The 24,811-nt window shown below is 41.7% G+C and overlaps 1 protein-coding gene across 5 annotated transcripts in view; it reads right to left on the reverse strand.

Moving 5' to 3' along the window:
- The window catches only part of celsr1a (cadherin EGF LAG seven-pass G-type receptor 1a), a 148,603-nt gene that overhangs the window by 38,030 nt on the left and 85,762 nt on the right, over window positions 1-24,811 (reverse strand). For all 5 annotated transcript variants that reach the window (XM_034163603.1, XM_034163601.1, XM_034163602.1 and 2 more), the window contains 10 exons: window positions 17,346-17,503; window positions 14,481-14,644; window positions 12,978-13,103; window positions 11,465-11,631; window positions 11,155-11,340; window positions 10,953-11,066; window positions 10,697-10,871; window positions 2,956-3,097; window positions 524-644; window positions 222-405 (listed from right to left, as the gene is read on the reverse strand). In XM_034163603.1, coding sequence (XP_034019494.1) covers window positions 222-405; window positions 524-644; window positions 2,956-3,097; window positions 10,697-10,871; window positions 10,953-11,066; window positions 11,155-11,340; window positions 11,465-11,631; window positions 12,978-13,103; window positions 14,481-14,644; window positions 17,346-17,503 — 1,537 coding nt within the window. The remainder of the gene's footprint in view (window positions 1-221; window positions 406-523; window positions 645-2,955; window positions 3,098-10,696; window positions 10,872-10,952; window positions 11,067-11,154; window positions 11,341-11,464; window positions 11,632-12,977; window positions 13,104-14,480; window positions 14,645-17,345; window positions 17,504-24,811) is intronic.

Below are 24,811 nucleotides of genomic sequence, written 5' to 3' on the forward strand. Positions count from 1 at the left end.
GTGTGTTGAAATCTTGGGCTGCTGAAAGTCATGATAGCATTTAAAATTTAAAATTCCTTTCCTGAAAAATAAGCCCAGTGCTAATATGGTTTTCATTTAAAAAGTATACATATATATATATACATATATATATTTATATATACATATATATATATATATATATATATATATATAAACCTCAAAACCTTCATTATAAAGTTTTTTGTGCAGAACTCACATACCTTGACATCCACTCGAGGTGACTTCGGCAAAGGGATTATCGCAGCGGTTACACTGGCGACCTATGACCCCTCCCTTACAGGGGCATTGCCCAGTTTGTGGGTCACAGGTTCGAGACTCTGAGCCCAGAGAGAAGCAGTCACATGGGTAGCAAGTGTCGTCGCCGTCCGGACGATAGTAATTGTCCTGCAGGGAGGCAGACCGGGAGACACTTGAACATTACATAATTTTTGGCAAATCATGAATTTAAGACACTCAAAGCGTCATTAAGATTGAGTTAAAGTGATAGAAGGGGCATGGTCACCTTGCAGCGACACTCCCCGGTCGTTTTGTTGCATTCGGCACTGAATCCTCTGCCGACGTCGCAGTTACAGGGTCCGCACATCGGGTTGCCCCACCAGCCTCGGGGACACGGCTTTTCCACTCTGACGTAGATAAAGTTTCATCAACATGCGCTCATAATAACGCCACAAAGAGTTTTAATTTCTTATTTTTTCACCATATAACTAACATTTGAATGACCAAATAACCCAGAAGTGTTCTGTCTGTCAACACAATGTACGTCCAGAGTGAACATAAAACGTCTTATCAGGCCTTCCTCAGTTACGGCTGCTGGACTGACAGATGGAAATTCAAACCATAATTAGTATATTTGTATTTATCTTCCCATTTCTGTCTCCATAATGTCATTCTGAATATCACGTCTTGATCCTACAGCATTCTGGTGCAATGGCTGATAGAAAGAAATTATTTAATCCGGATTAATCAAAAAATATATGCACCAAACAAGCCTAACATATCACATTTATTTGCTCCACAGGCTATACATATGGTGTAAGTATCAAGTGTTTACAATGTACAGTTAATAAATTATCATGCTTAAAATTAAAATCACTTAATCATCATTAATATCCAAATATATATGCACCAAACAAGCCTAACATGTCATGTTTATCTACTCCTCAGGGTGTACATATGGTGTAAGTATCAAGTGTTTACGATGTACAGTTAATAAATTATGCTTAAAATTAAAATCACTTAATCATCATTAATATCCAAATATACATGCACCAAACAAGCCTAACATGTCATGTTTATCTACTCCTCAGGGTGTACATATGGTGTAAGTATCAAGTGTTTACAATGTACAGTTAATAAATTATCATGCTTAAAATGAAAAATAACTTCATCATCATTAATATCCAAATATACATGCACCAAACAAGCCTAACATATCACGTTTATCTACTCCTCAGGGTGTACAGGTGGTGTAAGTATCAAGTGTTTAGGATGTACAGTTAAATTATCATGCTTAAAATGAAAATCATTTCATCATCATTAATATCCAAATATACATGCACCAAACAAGCCTAACATATCATCTTTATCTACTCCCCAAGGTTTACATATGATGTAAGTATCAAGTGTTCAGGATGTACAGTTAATAAATTATCATGCTTAAAATTAAAATCACTTAATCATCATTAATATCCAAATATATATGCACCAAACAAGTGGAACATATCACGTTTATCTACTCCTCAGGGTGTACATATGGTGTAAGTATCAAGTGTTTGGGATGTACAGTTAATAAATTATCATGCTTAAAGTGAAAATCATTTCATCATCATTAACATCTAAACATATATGCACCAAACAAGCCTAACATATCACGTTTATCTACTCCTCAGGGGATACGTATGATGTAAGTATCAAGTGTTTATGATGTACAGTTAATAAATTATCACGCTTAAAATGAAATTCACTTCATTATCATTACTATTCAAAAATATATGCAGCCTAAAATATCATGTTTGTCTAATCTTCAGGAACCTACTGTGTAAGTATCAAGTGTTCAATCTTAATAAAATAGTATGTAAGCAAGAAAAAACTCCATCGTAAGTAATATTCACATATATATTAGAATTAATTTAATCCTCATCAAAATGCAAATATATCGACCCAACAACCCTAAAATGTAACCCCAGCTGTTATTCCTTGGGGGTACCTAAGGTGTAAGTATCAAGTGTCTACAACCTATTGCTAATCACTTCATCATCATAAACATTTGGACATATATGCACCAAACAACCCCATATATTCATATAGTTAGCTCATCTGCTCATCAGAGGATACCCACTTGGTCAGTATCAACTTAGCAAGATGTTAAAACTAATGTTGTATCCTCTTCAAAATGCAAAAATATGGACTAAACAATTATAAAAATTGGACCATGTTGTGTACCCTTCATTGGGTACCTGTGGTGTAAGTATCAAGTGTCTACTCTGTATTGTTAATGAGTGATCATGTGTAGCCTACACACACCTTCTGGCTGTGTTATTATCCTGATGATCTGCTGACTTCATCTCATCTAAATGTTTCTTATCACCTTCTTTAAGAATAAACTTCCTCTGCACGTCTCAGGAGATACGATCTATAACACCGCGTGCGCGGCTGAGACTAAACACCAACACAGGCTCAGTCAGGCGCGGCAGGGGAATTTCACATCTCGCCGCAGACATCAAGTGATGCTCGTCATACGGGTCAGGGGTCAGGGGGGAAATGAGCTCCTCTCACATGCGGACACTTGAGCCCAACTCTGTGTGTGTGTGTGTGTGTGTGTGTGTGTGTGTGTGTGTGTGTGTGTGTGTGTGTGTGAGAGAGAGAGTGTTTTCCTCTTCCGCACACCTGATACTATCAAACCTGTGTGTATTACCAGCACAGTAACTTGCTTACTTGTTTTCGCAGTACTGGCCGTAGTAGTTCTGTCCACATTCGCACGTGTAGCCGTGGGACGAGCTGGGTTTACGGATGCACGTGGAAATGTGTTCGCACGGGTTGAGCTGACAGGCGTCCACGCACTCCTTCCCAAAATAACCTGCAAAAACAATGAGGGGGAAAAAAAGAGGAACACTCGGTTTTCTGAGAATTATCAGTTTTTACAGATGTGAGTCGTACCGTTATTAATCTGACTGACGGGCGGCATTAAAGCAGACACTGTGGTTAGCGTTAGCATGCGCTGCCACACTTTAGCAGCTAGTGCTAGCTTATGTGATATATATATATATATATATATATATATATATATATATATATATATACACACACCTACACAAAAATAAATGGTACAGATTCCGAACATTTTGTTGTCAAACTCTTATGAGAAAGAAATATGATTGAGGCTTGTTGTTGAACTTTATTATACAACCCCTGGCAAAAATTATGGAATCACCGGCCTCGGAGGATGTTCATTCAGTTGTTTAATTTTGTAGAAAAAAGCAGATCACAGACATGACACAAAACTAAAGTCATTTCAAATGGCAACTTTCTGGCTTTAAGAAACACTAAGAAATCAGGAAAAAAAATTGTGGCAGTCAGAAACAGTTACTTTTTTAGACCAAGCAGAGGGAAAAAAATATGGAATCACTCAATTCTGAGGAAAAAATTATGGAATCATGAAAAACAAAAGAACGCTCCAACACATCACTAGTATTTTGTTGCACCACCTCTGGCTTTTATAACAGCTTGCAGTCTCTGTGGCATGGACTTAATGAGTGACAAACAGTACTCTTCATCAATCTGGCTCCAACTTTCTCTGATTGCTGTTGCCAGATCAGCTTTGCAGGTTGGAGCCTTGTCATGGACCATTTTCTTCAACTTCCACCAAAGATTTTCAATTGGATTAAGATCCGGACTATTTGCAGGCCATCACATTGACCCTATGTGTCTTTTTGCAAGGAATGTTTTCACAGTTTTTGCTCTATGGCAAGATGCATTATCATCTTGAAAAATGATTTCATCATCCCCAAACATCCTTTCAATTGATGGGATAAGAAAAGTGTCCAAAATATCAACGTAAACTTGTGCATTTATTGATGATGTAATGAGTAATGTAATTAATGTAAGTAATGTAATTAGTAAGAAATACATTTTTAGATTCAGATAGTGTTATTTTATGTCAGTTTTACAATTTTACTTTGTTAGCTGTATATCCATTTAGCTATTGCTTTACATGAAATTATGTTCATAGTGATAAATACATTTTTAGATTCAGATAGTGTGATTTTAAGTACATTTTAGATTGCTAGCTTTATATTCATTTAACAATTTGCATATCTTTGCATTTATGTTCAGTTACCTGTTTTTCAGTTACTTTCAGATTCAGTTAGCTTTATACACACTTATCTGTTTTCATAGTGATAAAGGCTTCGACTGTGATTGTTTTAAATGCATTTAGATTTGGTTAGCTTTATATTCCCTCAGCCCCAACCAGTCCCAGCAGAAGACTGCCCCTCCCTGAGCCTGGTTCTGCTGGAGGTTTCCTCCATGTTAAAATAGAGTTTTTCCTTCCCACTGTCGCCAAGTGCTTGCTCACAGGGGGGTCATTTTGACCGTTGGGGTTTTTCTGTTTTTCTGTAATTGTTGTATGGCTCTTGCCTTACAATATAAAGCACCTTGGGGCGACTGTTTGTTGTGACTTGGCGCTATATAAATAAATAAATAAATAAATAAATAAATTTGATTTGATATTCCGTTTGTTAGCTTACAAGCTATAGTTACGTTGCGCTAGATGAATTGTTTTCGGTTTAGATTGAGTCAGATTTATTTTCAGTCAGTTTTAGATTGTTTCAGGTAGGTTTTCCTGGAGCTGCACTCACTTTGGTTTTGATTAGGTTGGCTTTGTGTTTTTGTTGTTGTTTTACAACACAGATATTGTTTATTCAAGTATGGCAGTGGTAGGTCCATGACCTATACGGGATCTAGGCGCTCCCGCCATTACGAGCCTCTCAGCTGACTGGGTTATAGCAGTGGGTAGATGGGACTCATTAGCCCTGTTAAGGCGGTCCACCTAGGGGAAGGAAAACCCTGATGTTAAACCCCCAGCCTGGGTTACTGCCCCCGTGCCTCCGAGGAAGGTTCTTTAGCCAGAGGCTAGGAGAAGGTCACTCTGATGTAAAACCTACAGCCTGGTGGTCGCCACAGCCGTCTCAGCTTGTCTGTGCCACTGTGGAGTGCCACCTTGCCTAAAGAGTGGAATTGGTGTGTGCGAGCTGATCCCCACTTTAAGCAACGAGCGCAGGCGGGAAGGAAAGCCCTGCAGCGATGGGAAGAGGTGAAAACAGTAGGTGCATGATGGCACTGGGAACTGCAGTCTCGATCCTGCATGCAGGCGGCTCAGGAGCTATGGTCGTTTGATTGCTGACCCGAGACAACAGCATCATCCGGCAGGGCCCTGGGTGACCAAGCAGCCCTGTTTAGGGATAGCCCTGCTTGCTCCACATGGAGACAGACCTAGAATAGGTGGTCTAAATATGGCTTGTCTCACTAGACCCAGTTGGCTCACTGCTGCCAACGGGCATCATTACACGCGGTGCCAAAAGAAAAACAAAGAACATGAAAATCGCGTGCTGGAATGTACGCACAATGATGGACTCATACAATAGCGATCGTCCTCGAAGACGCTCAGCCTTAGTCACCAAAGAGCTAGCAAGGCTTGACATAGACATTGCTGCACTCAGCGAGGTGCGCTTTGCAGACCAAGGGTCACTCACCGAGGTAGGTACAGGCTACACACTGTTCTGGTCAGGGAAGGCTAAAGAAGATTGTCGACACTCAGGGGTCGGGTTCATGATTAAGAGCGCCATAGCACATAGGTTACACAGTTTGCCAGTTGGACATTCTGACCGACTCATGTCACTCCGGCTCCCCATCAACAACAAGGATTTTGCCACTATTGTTAGTGTGTATGCCCCAACCATGCAGGCCGACATCGGAGTTAAGGAGGCTTTCTATAGTGATCTGCACAACCTTCTACAGTGCGGCAACACCCAGGACAAGCTCCTCATCATGGGAGATTTCAACGCCAGAGTGGGCCGCGACTCTGATGTATGGAAGGACGTGCTAGGGAAACATGGCATAGGCAACTGTAACAACAATGGCCGCCTGCTGCTGGAGTTCTGCTCTGCACATGACTTGACGAACACCAACAGCCTGTTCCAACAGAAAGAGAGATTCAAAGCAACCTGGAGACACCCACGCTCCAAACACTGGCACCTTCTGGACTACGTTCTGACGCGACAGCGTGATAGAAGAGACGTACTACATACCAGGGTGATGCCTAGCATGGATTGCTATACGGATCATCACTTGGTCCGTTCCAAGGTTGCTTTCACTTTCAAGTCCCCTCCTAAGAAGAAAGGCCCACAGTTTAAGAAGCTACAAGTCCACAAGCTGCAAGACATAGACACAAAAATGGAGTTCCAGGCCAAACTAGAGGAGAGACTGGGTGGAGAAGAAGGCCTGCCTGACGACCCTGAACAACAGTGGATGAGATTAAAGACCATCCTTCAGGAGACAGCAGCAGAAGTAGTGGGCGTCTCAGCCAGGAAAAATAAAGACTGGTTTGATGAGTCTGATGCACAGATCCAGGAACTACTAGAAAAGAAACGTGCTTGCCACAAGACTTTTTTAGCTAAACTTGATGACCACTCTGCCAAGACAGCTTACAGAAATGCCTGCTCCACACTGCAAAGCAAGCTCCGCATACTGCAGAACGACTGGTGGCTAGCTTTTGCGGAGAAGACACAACAACATGCCGATGCCGGAGACATGCACTCCTTTTATGAAGCCCTTAAGACCATCCATGGGCCAGCACATCAAGTGCAAGCACCCCTGTGCTCCTCAGACGGCTCCACCCTTCTGACGGACAAGGAAACCATTATGCATCGTTGGTCAGAACACTTTGAAAACCTCTTCAGTGACAAGCGCACTGTGCAAGAGTCATCAATCGAGAAGATTCCCCAGGTGGAGGTGAAATGGGAACTTGATGACCCCCCAACACTTGAAGAGATCTGAAAGGCCACCACGCAGCTGAATCCAGGGAAGTCTCCTGGCACAGATGGCATCCCAGCAGAGGTGTACCAAATGGAGGTGAGGCAGTCCTCGACAAGCTTCAGATTCTCTTTTCCAGTTGCTGAGAAAAGGAAATGGTTCCACATGACCTTCGGGATGCGGTCATTGTCTCCCTGTACAAGAACAAGGGCGACAAGTCCGACTGTTCTAATTACCGGGGCATCACTCCTCTCAATAGCAGGTAAGATTTTGGCTCGAGTGCTGCTCAAGAGGCATACCCCTACCATAGCGCATGAAAATACTCCCAAGAGTCAGTGCGGATTTCGGGCCAACAGGGGAACCACCGACATGATCTTCGTCCTGAGACAGATCCAGGAGAAGTGCAGAGAACAGAACATGGCCCTTTATGCAGCCTTCATAGACCTAACCAAGGCTTTTGACACGGTCAGTCGTGAGGGTTTGTGGAAGATTCTTGCACGCCTTGGCTGCCCTCCAAAGCTCCTCACCATCATCCGCCAGCTGCATGAAGGCCAGATGGGACAAGTGAAGTACAACGGGACTCTGTCCGGCAGCTTCCCCATCTCAAATGGCTTCAAACAAGGTTGCATCCTCGCGCCCACTCTGTTCTCCATCTTCTTCAGCATGATGCTTCGTGAGGCCAAAGAAGACTTGACAGACAGCATCTATATCCGCTTCAGAACCGACGGAAGTCTGTTTAACTTGCGGCGCCTTCTGTCCCACACTAAGATCACAGAACAGCTAATCATGGAGCTGCTCTTCGCAGATGACTGCGCCCTCGTCGCCCATACGGAGCAAGCCTTGCAGCACATTGTCAACTGTTTTGCTGAAGCAGCAAGAGCCTTCGGCCTCACCATCAGCCTGAGAAAGACAGAAGTGCTATATCAACCGGTCCCCCATACAGCATATACCCCACCCCAAATCAACATTGAGGGTACCAGCCTGAATGCAGTAGAGCACTTCACGTATCTCGGTAGTGTTATCTCAAACGACGCATCTGTTGCCAAGGACCTAGACAGTCGCCTTGCCAAGGCCAGCAGTTCTTTTGGTCGACTCTCTAAGAAAGTCTGGCAGAATCATGCACTGCGCCTTTCCACAAAAGTGCAGGTCTACAGAGCCATTGTGGTCCCTACCCTCCTGTATGGAGCTGAAACCTGGGTTCTGTATCGCCAGCAGATCAGATTACTGGAACGCTTTCGTCAGCGTTGTCTCCGAAACATCTTCGGGATCAAGTGGCAGGACTACGTCTCAAATGAGGACATCCTTACCAGAGCCAAATTGTCCAGCATGGAGTCTATTATACTCAAACAACAGCTTCGTTGGGCAGCCACGTAGCCAGGATGGATGATACATGCATGCCGAAATTAATTCTCTTTGGCGAGCTCAAGGAAGGGAGACGAAACCAAGGGGCCCCCAAAAAGCGTTATAAGGACCAGCTGAAGAAACAGCTCTCCCTTGCAGGCATTCAGCATCAGTCATGGCAGCATCTAGCTACAGATAGACTCAGCTGGCGTTCCAGCATCAAATCCGCCAGCCTGAAGTTTGAGGCAGAAAGAAGTGAGGCCTCACGCCAGAAGTGTCAAAGACAGAAAGAGCGGGCAGCAGCACAAGCCCAGCCTACTCAAGTGTTCATTTGCCCCAAGTGTAACAGGTCTTGTGCATCCCGCATCGGACTTTTAAAAAAAAAAAGGCCTTCCCACTATCCTCGCAAGCAAGGAAACTGCCAACAATGACAGCCATCTCCCCAGTGCCTTTACCTGACATGCAGCCCCATATCATCAATGACTGTGGAAATTTACATGTTCTCTTCAGGCAGTCATCTTTATAAATCTCATTGGAACGGCACCAAACAAAAGTTCCAGCATCATCACCTTGCCCAATGCAGATTCGAGATTCATCACTGAATATAACTTTCATCCAGTCATCCACAGTCCACGATTGCTTTTCCTTAGCTCATTGTAACCTTGTTTTCTTCTGTTTAGGTGTTAATGATGGCTTTTGTTTAGCTTTTCTGTATGTAAATCCCATTTCCTTTAGGCGGTTTCTTACAGTTCGGTCACAAACGTTGACTCCAGTTTCCTCCCATTCGTTCCTCATTTGTTTTGTTGTGCATTATTGATTTTTGAGACATATTGCTTTAAGTTTTCAGTCTTGACGCTTTGATGTCTTCCTTGGTCTACCAGTATGTTTGCCTTTAACAACCTTCCCATGTTGTTTGTATTTGGTCCAGAGTTTAGACACAGCTGACTGTGAACAACCAACATCTTTTGCAACATTGCGTGATGATTTACCCTCTTTTAAGAGTTTGATAATCCTCTCCTTTGTTTCAATTGACATCTCTCATGTTGGAGCCATGATTCATGTCAGTCCACTTGGTGCAACAGCTCTCCAAGGTGTGATCACTCCTTTTTAGATGCAGACTAACAAGTAGATCTGATTTGACGCAGGTGTTAGTTTTGGGGATGAAAATTTACAGGGTGATTCCATAATTTATTCCTCAGAATTGAGTGAGTCCATATTTTTTTCCCTCTGCTTGGTCTAAAAAAGTAACAGTTACTGACACTGCCACAATTGTTTTTCTTGATTTCTTATAGTGTTTCTTAAAGCCAGAAAGTTGCCACTTGAAATGACTTTAGTTTTGATTCATGTCTGTGATCTGTTTTTTTTCTACAAAATTAAACAACTGAATGAACATCCTCCGAGGCCGGTGATTCCATAATTTTTGCCAGGGGTTGTATATAACGATAAATATAACCAAACAACATACGTCAGGCTGCCCTCAACCTGACTGGTAGTCGGTGTGTCGCGTCGCCAGCCTGGTCTGATACGTTTTCTTTGTGGTATTGTCACAAAATGCATCAGATTTTCATGACGCGGTCAAGTTTTCGCGATTTTTAACCCTACCCCTAATTTTAACCCTAGCTATAACCCCCAACGCCACCCCCACCCCCCTGCCGCGCACAAACATCAGCCTAAATTTCGCGATACCATCATGAAACGATTTCTTGATATCACAAACTAATAGGTTAACTCACTTTTTGTGATGCCATCATGAACTATCATGAGATTGGGCTGCGCGTTACTCGGTAGTTGCATAAAATAGATTTCTTGTGTATTTTAGCCCCGCCTACTTGGCGGTATAGCAACCGCTTGTCTGTTGTCAAACGCCCATTCTGACTGAAAACGAAGGGCAGTTGATTGCGAAATCTCTTGAAGCTAATGTGAACAAGGGGTGGTGGAGTCCCAGCCATGCTTGACAGCATTACGAACAATATTGTCCGAGTGCCCTCTGCTGGACAAACTACAAAATGACACCTTTTCTAACAGCCAAAGCATTTTCCTATGTTATTTATTTGGTAAAATAAAGGTTTTCATATCAGCAAAAAAATAACGACGGTATCGATACGTTTGTGAAAAGCTCATGTTGGACTCTAGCGTCAAATGTAAACTGTTAGCATCAATCACAGTATGCAAATGTGCGCGATATCCAAGCTCCATTATTACTTTCATTCCTATACGTCTCAAGACTTCATGTTCTAGAATCGTGATAAATGACTGACTGGCGACAGTGAGGACGGTGCTTTAGAGCGTCCACATTGCGTGTCACCTGGATCACAGATGCAGGTGTGCGCGCTCCAGTCGTCGCTGCAGTGGCTGTTCTCAGGGCAGATGTTGGAGTCACAGGGGTCGGCCATGTCGCAGCCGTCCTCTACGCGGATCTTCAGTCCCTGAGCCATGTTGATGTTGGCCACGTTGGTTGATGTCTCCCCCATTCTCACGCCCTATGGCAGGACAGACTCAGTGAGGACGGGGGGGCAAGGAGTGTTCTGGTGGACACAAATGAGACACATGCACAGACTGACCTGGATGCAACCAGTAAATCCTCTGCTGACGTGGTTGTCTTCTCCTGGCAAACCACCTACGTGGAGAGTTTGTAGCTTCAGTCCAGGCAGGTCGTTTCCGATCTCCACCGATTTCTGCTCAAGAACACAAAACATACTGAAGAACCTCCTTTGCACAAAAAAAAAGTGTTGAACCTCCCTTCCAGCATCAGCTGCCTCGTACCTGGTACATGCCGTAGTCCAGGGATACGGCCGCCATATATCTGATGTCTTTATTGTCCTTCACGCTGCTCAGCTCTACCAGCAGGTGGTGCCATTCCCCGTCATTAACTCGCACCTGCAGGAAGCTCAGTGATGCCACCAGCTGCTGCCTCAGCAGCACCTCCATCCTGACATGTTGCTCTCTCACCTGGATGGTGGAAGAGATGAAAGACTGCACTTTCTCTTTCAACCATATCTGGTGGTCATCTGGTGGGGCAAAATGGACAAAGTCCACCTGTGTGTTGGTGTGCGTGTGTGTCTCTATGTCTCACCATGAGGCTGATGGTGGAAGAGCGTCCAGCATTAGCCTGCATCAGTGTGCCGGCAGGCTGCCTGGTGCGGAACATCAGGCCCATGTACCAGGGTACAGTGACGGTAATGTCCAGATCTCTCCAGGAGACCAGCGCCTGGCCATCAAAGAACTGTGGAGACGGCATGACTGGACAGGGACAAGACACAAACAAAAGCAGCACGACAAGCCTAATAGGTCAAAGCTCACAGGAAATTTAACCACTGATTTACAGCTGGTTTGCGAGTTACAAGCCTTATAAAAGTTTTGGGGAGGGTCTACTAGTCTTAGGTTCCACTAGTCCTAGGTTCCACTAGCCCTAGAGTCCACTAATCCTAAAAAAAGCTTCTACGTTGTTAATATGCAGATATATGTGCAGAACAACCCACACAGTGGACTATCTATGTGGTAAGTGTCAAGTGCCAACACTGCACTATTATTGACTTATTCTGCTCACAACCCCACCCCTGCACCTATAAAAAAATCCTTGAATCCTTATAATCATGAAAGTGCAAGCACCAAACAACCTTAAAATGCAATCAGCAAATTTAATATCCAGGAGGTACATATGTGTCTAATATAATTTCAAATTAGTACCCATGGTGTAAGCATCAAGTGTCTGCCATGTAATTTAGAAAACAAAATCGCTTCATCCTCATTTATATGCAAATACATGCATGAAGCAATGCTAAAATATTCATTTGACTACCCATTTTGTATTGATGGTGTAAGCATCAAGTGTCAACTATATCTAAGCAGATCTGGCCATCTTTAAACCCACCAAACATGGAGAAGTTCTTCTCCATGTTCATCTGACAGGTTCATGCCTCTGAGCAGCCTGCAGTTTATATATCAACAACTCTGTCACTTTCATCTGCCACGCTCGCCCGTTTACAGGAGCGGCTTGTTTCAAGCCACAGATTCAAACTTCAGGTCTGCTTGTCATAACAAGCAGCTACAGTGCGCGGCTGAGTTTTACAGCGCATGCTGCGATTACGCCGGTCCCTGTTGCAATACGACTCATAACATGCCTTGACCAAATAACGAGGAGAACAAAAGTCTGATACGGCACATCCAAGTTTTTTTTTTTTTTTTTTTCCTTTTGTCTGGAGTGGAAGAATCTGGCAACGTGAAACGGTGATACTCAGTTTTCTCGTTTGTCAGTAGCCTCAAACCAAATGTGTCAACGGGCGGCACAGGAGACAAAAACACGATCCCCGGCTTGCTGTGATCCCGGCCCAGTTCAGATACTTGATCTGAGACCTGGCACCGGATCGGAGGCGACCTCATAAGAGGACAAGGAAAGGAGACATTTTTGCGCCTTTTCACGTAGGTTTGGACCTCTCCCTGGAGGAGGAAATCAAAGTTCTCTCCTTATGTTAGAAGAACATGAGACGCGTGATTACTCAGAACTGCGGGAATTGAAATACCAACACTGATGGCAAGCGGCAACTTTTACACGGCTGTTTTATTAATCATTCATAATCCGTTCTTACCTTGGTCACAGTTTTTGCCACCGTATCCAGTTGGGCAGTCACAGTTGTACGTGTTCCACTTGCTGACACACACTCCTCCATTCTGACACAAATTATTTGTGCAGAAGTTCTGCTTTGCTGGACAACCTTGAGACCAAAAAAATGCAATTAGAAATTAGTACCTCTCATCCATAAACACGCATTCTGTCTTGCTGCTCCTGACTTTCATTCCCCTTCTCTCCAGAGCATACCTGCACCTCAAATCTGCTCGCTACTCAGATCGCGATGACATCTTCAAATATTGCACTCTGTGCAGACTCCTCTCTGATCTCATCCTCCAACCTTTCCATTCTTCATGGAATCTAACCTTCACCTTGACAGCATCTGTCATTCTGATTGGGTACGTCCCCACTGACACACTGTCCTCTTACAGATCCTGCACCACCCTCACAAACTTCTTTGCAACTCCAGATTTATTCATACAATACCGCATAAGTTGCATGTCTGCAATTATTTACTGGCTGTGTAAATTATGAAAAATTCAGAATCCCCCCCCCCCAAAAAAGCCAGAAAATATTCTTGTTCTGGTTTAGAAACTCCCTTCTATGACGGCATTTTAGGGCCACACTGAGGTTTTTTTTAGACTTTGAGACTAAAGTCGTAATATTACAAGAATAAAATTGTAATTTTATGAGAAAAAAACTCATAATATTACGAGAATAAAGTTGTAATTTTATGAGGAAAAAAACTCACAGTATTACAAGAATAAATTCAGAATATTACGAGGAAAAAAACTCGGAACATTACGAGAATAAAGTTGTAATTTTATGAGAAAAAAACTCAGAATATTACGAGAATACAGCCATAATATTATGAGAATAAAGTCATAATATTATGAGAAAAAAATTGTAATATTACGAGAAAGTCATAATTTTATTAGAAAAAACTCATATTACGAGAATAAATTCGGAATATTATGAGGAAAAAAACTTGGAATATTATGAGAATAAAGCTGTAATTTTATGAGAAAAAACTCATAATATTACGAGAATAAAGTCATAATATTACGAGAATAAAGTCGGAATATTACGAGAAAAAACTGTAATATTAATAAATTAATTTATTAGAAAAAAACTTGTAATATTACGAAAATAAAGTTGTAATTTCATGAGGAAAAAAACTGAGTTCTACTTTCAAAATAAACTCAATGCCACGTGGTGAAGTATTTTGATAAATAGTCAAACAGTTTTGAAGGTGTGTCCCATTAAAAAAAAATAATCTAAGAGCAATTACGTTTCTATTCTTGGTTGAATTTTGCATTTAGCATCCCTCTCAAACTAGCCATGTTAGCCGTTTCATGACTTGCACTTTTTGACAATGTTGAAAAACATTAAATATAAATTAAAAGTCATAATTTGAAAGTATGACTTCCATAAATAAGGGTTTTTGTTTTCTTGTTTTGTTTTGCTAGTGCCAAATGTAAAGATTTAAAGGCCTTAAATATGAATTGATGACTACGCTAACCTGCAGTGGTGCCATTGTTGGCGATGTAGCTAGCCATGTCGACAGACTTGCTGTCGATGCTGAGGTTTCTCATGCAGCCCACGAAGTCTCTGTTCCTGACCGGGAAGTCCTCAGGCAGGTTCGGAACCCCGCCGAGCAACAGCGGTCCGGTTAAGTCCAGTGACCTACACAGGACACAATGACACAATGTCAGAGCAAATAAAAAAAGTAGGGAGAAAATAACATCAGATTTAGTCCAATAAGAACACAAGCATGAATTAACGCTGACTCTAAATAAATATACACTGAACAAAACTATAAGCGCAACACGTTTGTTTTTGCTCCCATTTTCCATGATCTGAACTCAAAGATCTAAAACATTTTCTATATACACAAAAGACCGTTTTCTCTCAAATACTGTTCATAAATCTGTGAGCACTTCTCCATTCCTGCAGTCAGCATGCCAATTGCACTCTCCCTCAAAACTTGTGACATCTGTGGCATTCTGCTGTGTGATAAAACGGAACATTTCAGAGTGGCCTTTTATTGTGGCCAGCCTAAGGCACACTTGTGCAATAATCATGCTGTCTCATCAGCATCTTGATATGCCACACCTGTGAGATGGGATGGATTATCTCAGCAAAGGAGAAGTGATTTAGACAGATTGGCGAACAATATTTGAGAAAAATAGGTCTTTTGTGTACATAGAAAATGAGATTTTTAGATCTTTGAATTCAGCTCATGAAAAATGCAAACAAAAACAAAAGTGTTGAGTTTATATTTTTGTTCAGTGTATTTTGATTTAAATTTTTGGATACTTTTTCAAGGTTTCCCACATCCCCTGTAATGACCGCACTTTACCCTCTGTCACAAGACTCATAGCGATGTAACTAAAGAGTCAGTTTACGAATAGTAGGTCATACAGGAAGCCTCTTACGGTGTGAGCCGTGAATACTCAACATCAAAGACCAAACATCTTTTACAGGCTTAACGTGACGCAGGGCTGAAAACACACACACTAAACAACCAAAAGCTCTGAAGCCTGAGTTGGGAACAAGTAGGGCAAATATTTTGTTTATTTAAATAAATTTTATTAAATAAAACTGAACCCACCCAGTACTCAGATCTTGGGAACAACTGCGATTCAAAACCATCTTTTGGGCTTAAATTATTCAAAAATTTAAAATCTTGATTTAAAGCCATTGAATATTTGTAAATTTGGAAAGGACCAGAAACACCTGTGTAATTTCATCACAATACGATATTACATGGATTCTTTGGCCAACAATACAATATTTGGTGATATCAAAAAGTCTGTCATGATTCAGTTCAGTTCAGTTCAATGTTATACAAATAATGAATGTTTATGAGTTCAATGGTATGAATATTTCATTAGATGAAAGATGGAATGTTCCATTCAATGAGACAAATGTAAAAACATTCATTATTTGTTAAATTGGACTGCATTTATATAGCACTTTTCCATCTGCATCAGACGCTCAAAGCGCTTTACAATAATGCCTCACATTCGCCCCGATGTGATTTGTTTTATATAACGGCTAAAATAGATCCTTGTCATTTGATATTATATTAATTTTTAAACAGAAAAGGGACTCACATTTTGTTGCATCACTAGTGCTTTGACATCAGCAATCCAACATGATCTTTAAATAGGAGTCCAAAATTGTTCTCAGTCAAATTGAAAAAAAAAAAAAAACAGTTAAATAGTTCAAAAATAATTCTGATGATGTAGTCCGTGATACTTTCAAATAAATAAATAAATAAAAATAAAAAAGACTTTGTGAAATTTGTCCAGGTTTTCATCCTAACAGCTCTTCATGCCTCCTGATGGCACTACAGTTTACGGCGTAGTGGATTTTTTTGTGTGTGTGTGTGTGTGTTAGATCGTCAATTAGCTCATTAAAATTGTCGTCTGTCAACAAAACAAACTCTGCCATGTTTAGCTAAATGCCACCCCCGCTAGTGTGTGTGTGTGTGTGTGTGGACGGGGTTCACAGCATGCAATGGTACAAAACGTATGGAACCAAATTTGCACGGTAAATGGAACCATATTTGCACACTAAATGCAACACAACGCAACACAAATGGGATGACTAATCCATGTCACGTGACATACAAAGCCCCAATCGAATGACAAGGATCCACTCATCCGTTATATAAAATGTGATATCATAAGCTGGTATTGATTGAGTTTTACCACAGTCCACATGTTTAGGAAAGAAGTGTTGATGGACAGAAATGGTGATGCAAACATACTATAAGACTTTTCAAATAAAGGCGTGATGACGGGGATTGAGGTTTTCGTTTTGCATCAGTTTGCATCAGTTGAATCGATACATCGATCTCGACTGATGTATTTTTACAACCCGGCTAACCACTGAGGCTAGAGAACAGAATATGGGCTCAAGTTATGCAACAGACACCAATTTTCTATCTGATTGTGTTGAACTTTTTTTTTAATAATTGGAAATTCCTGTTCTGATCTTTGATCCCGACGAGATGACCAACTCAGAAAACCTGCGTTAAAAAGTTGGACAAGTGAATATTTGTGTTTTACACACTGTTAACCAACAATATGAGAAAACGGTGACAGAGTTTCAGTATCCTCAGCTTTTATGACCTGTGCAACAAGTTGCCGAAGGAATGCAACCTCATTAGATCCTCTTTGAAGCTTGCTATCTATTCCCACCCTCTGCATACTAGATGTGTTGCAGCATGCTATCTCTGTAAACGATGCAAAAAAACAAAACAAAACAAAAAACCTAAAACATCTCATGCATTTATATCATATATATATATATTTTTTTTTTTGGAGCTTGAGTGTTTGACGGGGTTGGAGAGATAAAGAGAGAGATTCCACTTTACTTCTTCTGTCCGGTCTGAGTGCCCTGGGCAGAGCAGGAGTAGTTTCCAATCTGCTTTCCAAAGCGTATTGCCATGGAAATGTCACAGTCGTCCACAGCAACCACAGCCACCTTTTCTCCTGATGGTCCATGGGGAATGCCAAGACGCCCGACGTTTGGCTGCAAACAAATGAAGTACTCATTAGCATTTACGAATGAGAAAATGTTTGCCGTATCTAAAACAGATGGGTCGGACCTGATTATAGAACTACAATATATAGAGTGGACATCACATAGACTTTACGGCAAAATATTTAAATCCTGATGTCTTAACTCCCTACTTTTTTTAGCTGATGTGAGAAACTTGGCTCTGACAGCAGCTTTGGTACTGGTTCAGTCAGTGCGGGTTGGCACCGGATAAACAACGTCTGACTTTACCCGACTTAAACTGGAAGTACACAGGAATGACAAAAGTCCCATTGTATGCTGGTTTGCACCTACTGATTACAAAGTAGGCTAATTCCTGCATAAAAGCTCCAGGCTGAGAAAATCAGCTTTGTAAATCAGGCCACCAAATCGCATTTGTTTCTGTGAAATCTAACTCGCGACCAAAGTTCAGCAGAGTGGTTTGAAGATGTGGTGATATTGGGAAAGGAGACCATCAGTGTTTGAGGGGTTTAAGTCCCTCACCATCATCACTTTACTGGAAACTTAGCAGGATTATTCCATTATTCCCCAAATGTTGTGATATTTTGACAGTCAGCCATCACAGGCAAAGTCTCTCCAATCACAGCCACTGATACTCAATTCCTGAAGAGTTCTTCATCTTAAACCATTTTTTAAAATCAATTTAACTGAAGTCCAAAGAAGATCTCCTGTAAAGATGGAGATATAAAAATAATAATAACAGTGTCAGAGCTATATACACTTTAAAGCAACAGTGTGTAGGATTTAGTGTCACCTAGTGGTGAGGGTGCCAATTGTATAATGCTGTCACCAAGCACGATTTTGCTTGTCTTCTCATTTTTGATTCTTTGGCAACAGGTTCTTAGGCTCCCTTACCTGTAATACATATCCCAGATCTCAAAAATGAGGGCTACCAAACTCGCTAGCCTGCTCTAGCAAGCAGTAGTCAGTGTACGCGGCCTCAACTTTATCTAAAGTCTGGGGCTTTTAGTGAAGCTTGGGGCTAGTGATCAGCGATCACCTTAGCATTTCTTCTGTTTTTCTTGTTTCTTAACGCTGACAAATTATACCTTATTTGTTGTCTTTCTCCCGCCTGATTCTCTGTTTTTTCTCTCTGTTTGAGGTGCAGCTCCATCCCGAAGTGGGAGTGGTTATCTTCTTCTCCAAGCCTCCCATCCTGTACACCAGCATGGACTTCCAAAATTTCCTGTATATTTGTATTATTGTGTCGGTAGCACGGCCCAAGCAGAGGATCACCCCTTTGAATCTGGTCTGCTTGAGGCTTCTTCCTCAAATCATCAGAGGGAGTCTTTCCTTACCACTGTTGCCTGTGTGCTTGCTCTAGGGGTTGGTAAGGTTAGACCTTACTTGTGTGACGCACCTTGAGGCAGCTTTGTTGTGATTTGGCGCTACATAAATGAAATAAATTGAAATTGTACAAAGAAGCAACCACTGATTCCGCTTCATTTTTCTTTCATTTTCCAGCCTCACAACAAAATACAACAGGTGGAGTAAGTCCCCATTCCTGCTTAAAATCCTCATCTCCACCACTACAGCAGAAACATAGATCCAGTTTGGTCACTGTAACAAACCTTAAAAACTGTCACTGATTAAACTCATAAATACAGCAAACATAAACATAAAACTTTTAGAAAGGAGTCACATAAGGCTGTTTCAAGTTCTTCCTAATTTATAAATGACTATCAAACTTCTACCTTGAATGCAATTGTTAAAACTACAGAGAAAAAGCTGAGTCATGGTCAGCTAGCTAAATGTGTCTGTTAGCTATGTAACTGCCTGGTACTATTGTACATAGATTCTGCTGCATCCTGGCGCCTCATTTTAAGGGGTACTTGTCTGCCATTTAGAGGAGCTTGTGAGAGACTTTTATTTATCCTCAGTCCGTCTCTGAGGAGGCAAAGATTCCCTCTCGTGGGACTAGAGGCTTGCTGTAGCCACGGCAACAGCAAACAGCGCAGAAGGGAAGGTGATGGTCTACTGGTTAAAACGTTGGGGTTGAGACCAGAGGATCTTCTGTTCAAATCCCAGCCTGACTGTAAAATCAACCCTTGGGCAAGGTCCTTAATCCCCTAGTTGCTCCCGGTGTATAGTGAGCACCTTGTATGGCAGCACCCTCACATCAGGGTGAATGTGACACATTATTGTAAAGCACTTTGGGCGTCTGATGCACATGGAAAAGTGCTATATAAATGCAGTCCATGTACCATTTAAGACACAAGCAGATTGGCTTAATGGCCGCAGTGTTGCCAACTCCTCAGTAAGAAAAGTAGCTGTTGGCTGTCCTAAAAGTCGCTAGAAGTCGCTAGATGAAGCCATCATCTAATTTGCATATTATTTGCATAGTATAACATCATAACAGATGTTTGGAGAAAAAACATTGTGGGAGAGACCATTGAATACATTATCAACCTTCTAATATTGTTTGGTAAATTCCATATTCATAAATGCATCGTATTGAAAAGGAAGTTACACGGACTTCTGGCTGAATCTGAACAATATATAAGCAGTATTAAGCTTATAGACTCTCCCAAATGTCATAAAACTGCCATGTTCTATAAGGAATTTTTTTTTGAAGAGAATTAATGTTAAAGAATGCCTTTACTTTTGTTATTGTATAATTTATTTTTTTCTGTCTCTTTCTATTCATAATGATAATACTGTGAATGTTATTGTGGCCTTGTCCTTTGTTTGCTTGTTGTTAATGTATTTGTTGGGAAAAAAAACACTGTGGGACAAACCAAAAAGTGAGTAAAAATGAGTAAAAATATTTAGAAGTACGAAAAATTTGATTCTTAGTTTGTTGATTTATTTTGCCATTAAAATTGGCCGTTATTCTCAAAATAACATAACTTCTCAAGGAGAGGGATCCTCAAAGTCTGGAGACTAATTAGTCACAGTGCAGCAAAGGAGGTAAGTAGGAGTAGGATTTAAGAGTCTGGTAGCTAAATTTGTCGCTAGTCGCTTTTGAGAAAATAAATCATCAAGAGGGTTTGGAAAGTTGCCAGATTTAGCGAGAAAGTTGCCAAGTTGGCAACACTGAATGGCCGCTGACCGACACACAAAAACGTAAATCACATATATGCCTCCAAATTTCTCTCTGCAACACGGCACACAGACTGACACCTTTATCACCACAGGGCTGCCTGTCAGAGCTGACATGACAACTCAACCAGCCCCGCGGTCGGGATAAAGAGTCTTGCTGTGCGGATTGAGTTACATGAAAAGCATAGTACAAGAGCTTAGTCAGAAAAACACCTTAAGTATTGTCAAAAATGTGCAGCTAATGACGGGAAAATATGTGCTATGCACGTGTAGTGGGTGTAATGATGGGAACGGTCCATGCCGATTGTATGTCTTAGTGTTTGTGGCTCGCGTTTGTTGGATGACTGTAATGCGTTTACGCATGATAAGTACATTGGTCTAGAATGGGGGATGCTGAGGATACTCTTCAAGTGGAACATTGGCTGTAAATAATATTCTACTTTTGGAAAAAAAAAAACATCGGCATCATCACTATCATGTATGTAAATATAACAAAAGGTACATTTTTGGCACCGTCACGCGCTGGCTAGTGTGTCCCACCTTTTTCTGGCGATAGCAGCCTGTCATGTCCACATTACCTCACATGCCCCGTGGCCGTGTAAACCGAGAAGTGTGAATTGTTCAATCATGCACACCGTTCCCAGAGGCTTTACATAAGCCTATGATGTCCTGTGTTCAAGACTATACGTTACCGCTGTTGAACTTGTCTCATCACACTTCTATCTATCAGACAGACACCTCCTATTGTTGGCTTGTAGGTTTTAAGTACAAAAACAAATGTAACAACAACTGAGGTAAAGGTAACTATCCTGCCTAGAAGAGCTAGGGAATGTTTCTCTATATATTTGCAAATATGGCCACTAGTTGCCACAAGACAACTCTCGGATTTACCTTGTGACGGTATGTTCATATACTTTCTGTGGCCACAATGTTTTCTTCTGCTTTGCACCCATTTCTAGACATTGCTAGCATGAGCCATGACATTAACACAACAACATTATTCCAGACACTCTTGCCTCCCAACAAGAATGTCCCTAGTTCAAAATGACCCATTCTTCATGTACAACTGGAGTTGTGTCATGAAGAGCAGCCAATACTTGTGACAAATCAACACTCAATGGCTGAATGTCCAATGGTCAACATGTTTGTGTGGACCAAGGTCAACAAATTTGAATTTCTACTGTGTTGTGTCTCCGTGGCACATGTCAGAGTTTATGTAGACATCATCTCCACAACTGTAAGGCTCCTGGATAGTCAAGTTAGTCACAGGTGGATCTGTAGGTTTGGAGTTGGACTGCTAATATATAAACCAGGGTCCGATTCCAGGTATGTGCTTCATGCTACCCATCTATGTCCTTGGATACAACACTTTATCTGCACTGCACGAACCCACCCACTTGTAACTGGGTCCTGGCCTTGGATGGGAGAAGCAACCTGTGGTGGATTGGCGTCCCATCTAGATGGAGTCATAGACATCCAACTGGTTCACGCTACGTGTCTGGGATAAGCATCAGCCCAGTGTTCCTCATGGTCCATGTACAAGTAGAGGACTCAATTCTTAGAAAGTTACCAAGAGACCTGAAATTAAATGGTCACTCTAGAGATGACTATACAAGTTCTCAGCAATGTTGGATAAAACAGTAGGTATAAAACACTAAATATCTATGGTGCATGGCCTAAAGCGCAATGCAGAAGTCCTTTTGAGTGTGTCCAACTCCACTTGGCTACATATACAGGGCACATAATCTGCAAAGGCGTAAAAGGTTGGATTTAATCACTTGATAAGTCATGAGTACAGTTTTTGGCATAACAAGAAATAAATCAGGCTGTCACAATTAAGGCTTGCTAAAGTGATGCCAGTGTTTGGCAGCAAATGCAATAAACAGCACTTGATAGGATTTAAATTACAGATAAGGCAAACGGTTGGAGACAGAGGGAGGAAGAGACAGCGGTTTATGGTGGTTATAAACTTCAGATGTCTCTTTCTCTTTAAATCACTAACTCTTCCTTTGTTTCTGTCCTTCATCTACATTTTTTTTACATGCCGGTTTTCTATCCGCCCCAAATACCACTGCTTAATAAGAGGTTTAGGTCATGCTAGGTGAGGTGTGTGAAATGTCTTTTTTACTCGTGACACACTCTTTTACACCACAGCAGGGGAGCAAGGAAGAAAGCAGAGAGACACAGAAGACAGAGAGAGATGTAGAGGCAGACATGTTGGACGGAAGTCTGTAGTGACAGATTTATCTTCATTCTTCAATGAGACATACTTGTGAGCACATCTGGCAACTCAGTCACTGACACACACACACACACACACACACACACACACACACACACACACACACACACACACACACACACACACACACACACACACACACACACATCATCGGCGTATAAAACTTCAACAGATGTGATCGCTTCAAAACTCGTACTAGTCCGTACCGGATCTGCTGTGGTGTAAACAGGAAGTAGTCAAAAGACGTTTTCAATCAATTTTAAAATTTTTGAAAGTCGTACCGGAATAACTGACTACTAATGAGCAGTACTAAACAAAAACCTCATCACTTTTTGGGGCCATAGAGGGCGCTGACTGCTAGCAGGGCATGCTAGCTGCTGTAAACTTGAGCCAGTCAAGTTGATTGTTTGTCCTTTCTGAGCATTTCATAACAAATATCTATCTCAGATAATGTGGTTTGCTGAGCGGTTAATTGTACTAATTTACCATCAAAGAAGTTGTTATTTCCATTCAGTGATAATTTACTAATACTTAATTTATAAGTCAGCCCTGTTAGCACCAGATTAGCATGAATTAGCAAGTAGCTGGTAGCTTAGGTCCACTGAGGCAGTATTCTGGTTACACTTTTTAGTATCCACACCCAAGCCACATGTTATGAAAACCACCACCCAGTCCACAAAAAAATGTGTTAAACACCCGCACCACAGTTAGCTTAGCATAATTTGCTTGGTAACTGCAGTTTTTGGGGTGGAGGTATTCGATCTTCATTTGTCCTGCCAAGGTCACACCGGGATTGACCACGCCTCATCTCTTTGCCCTTTTATGGGTTGGCTGAGAGTTAGGTGGAGTCAGGCTGCCATTTGAAGCCGCCCCATTTGAGCGTCAAATCCGCTCTTACGAAAACCTATGCTTGAGGTAGTAGCGCAGTTGTCCAGCACATCTACAGGCTATATTACATTACAACAGTTACCATAGTCAAAATGCATTAAACCGTGATTGATTTTATAGGCAGCGGACAAAAAAGACAAACACACTGCTTCGCTTTAAATGCACAGTAAGCTATTTCAGATGGTCAGCGTGCACCGTTTTTCTCCTGAAAGGCTTTATTTCACTCTGTGTCACGTTGGAAAACTGTAGCTATTGTGCTAATTTGATTAGCACTTACGCGGCTTATGCATGCTCTAGTCTTCTTCTGTTTGTTTTTCTGGGGACGATACAGCGCTACACACAGGCCTGGCATATGTACTACAACGTTAAACGAAGCTTCAAGGCACAGAATTTGCCTCAAACATTTTTTGTAATCGAATTATTTAAATTACTCGACTAATCATTCAGCCCTACACTGATGGCTTTTTAGTGCAAAAGAAGCGACGATTAAGGATGAAATCTAGAATTAAAACCCATCAAAACCTATTACAGTCTGAACCAAAGCGTGGGAACGTAGAGATTTGCCGTCCACGTTCATTACATGAGATGTGTTTGACGCCTAATTCTGAGTGTTGGTAATGCTGTCTGAAGGAATCGTTGCTTGCCACGCTGTTGCCAAGGAAAACACAGCACAGTGGGTGTCTGCCTACGTTCACCTGTCTGTCTCCCTGTGGAGGCACAGACATGTTTGTTTCACCCGACCAGCCTTCAGTGGTGGAAGATAACGAGAGCAGACAGGTGAGCAGCAGACTGTTCCTGTGTCATTTTTGGAGCACGCCGCTGAATCAACATTAAAGAAGAAGAAAAACGCACTTATAGATGTAAAAGATCATAGGTACACAGAAAGCAATACAGGTCGACTAAATGACTAAAGCAAAGCCAGAGACAAGCAGCAGTGACGCAATAAACAGCATGTGATCGAAGAAAATCTTCACTGTCACAAAAGCGTCCAAAAGCGCCCACGGGCACAATCTGTATCTTTTGATCCCTTCAGAAAAATGATAGGACATGTACGCACAGCTCAGCACAAGTAAAAGGCATTAATCACAACGTATAATATGCTGACACAA

The sequence above is a fragment of the Thalassophryne amazonica genome, chromosome 22 (assembly GCF_902500255.1).
Source record: "Thalassophryne amazonica chromosome 22, fThaAma1.1, whole genome shotgun sequence".
Lineage (NCBI taxonomy): Eukaryota > Metazoa > Chordata > Actinopteri > Batrachoidiformes > Batrachoididae > Thalassophryne > Thalassophryne amazonica.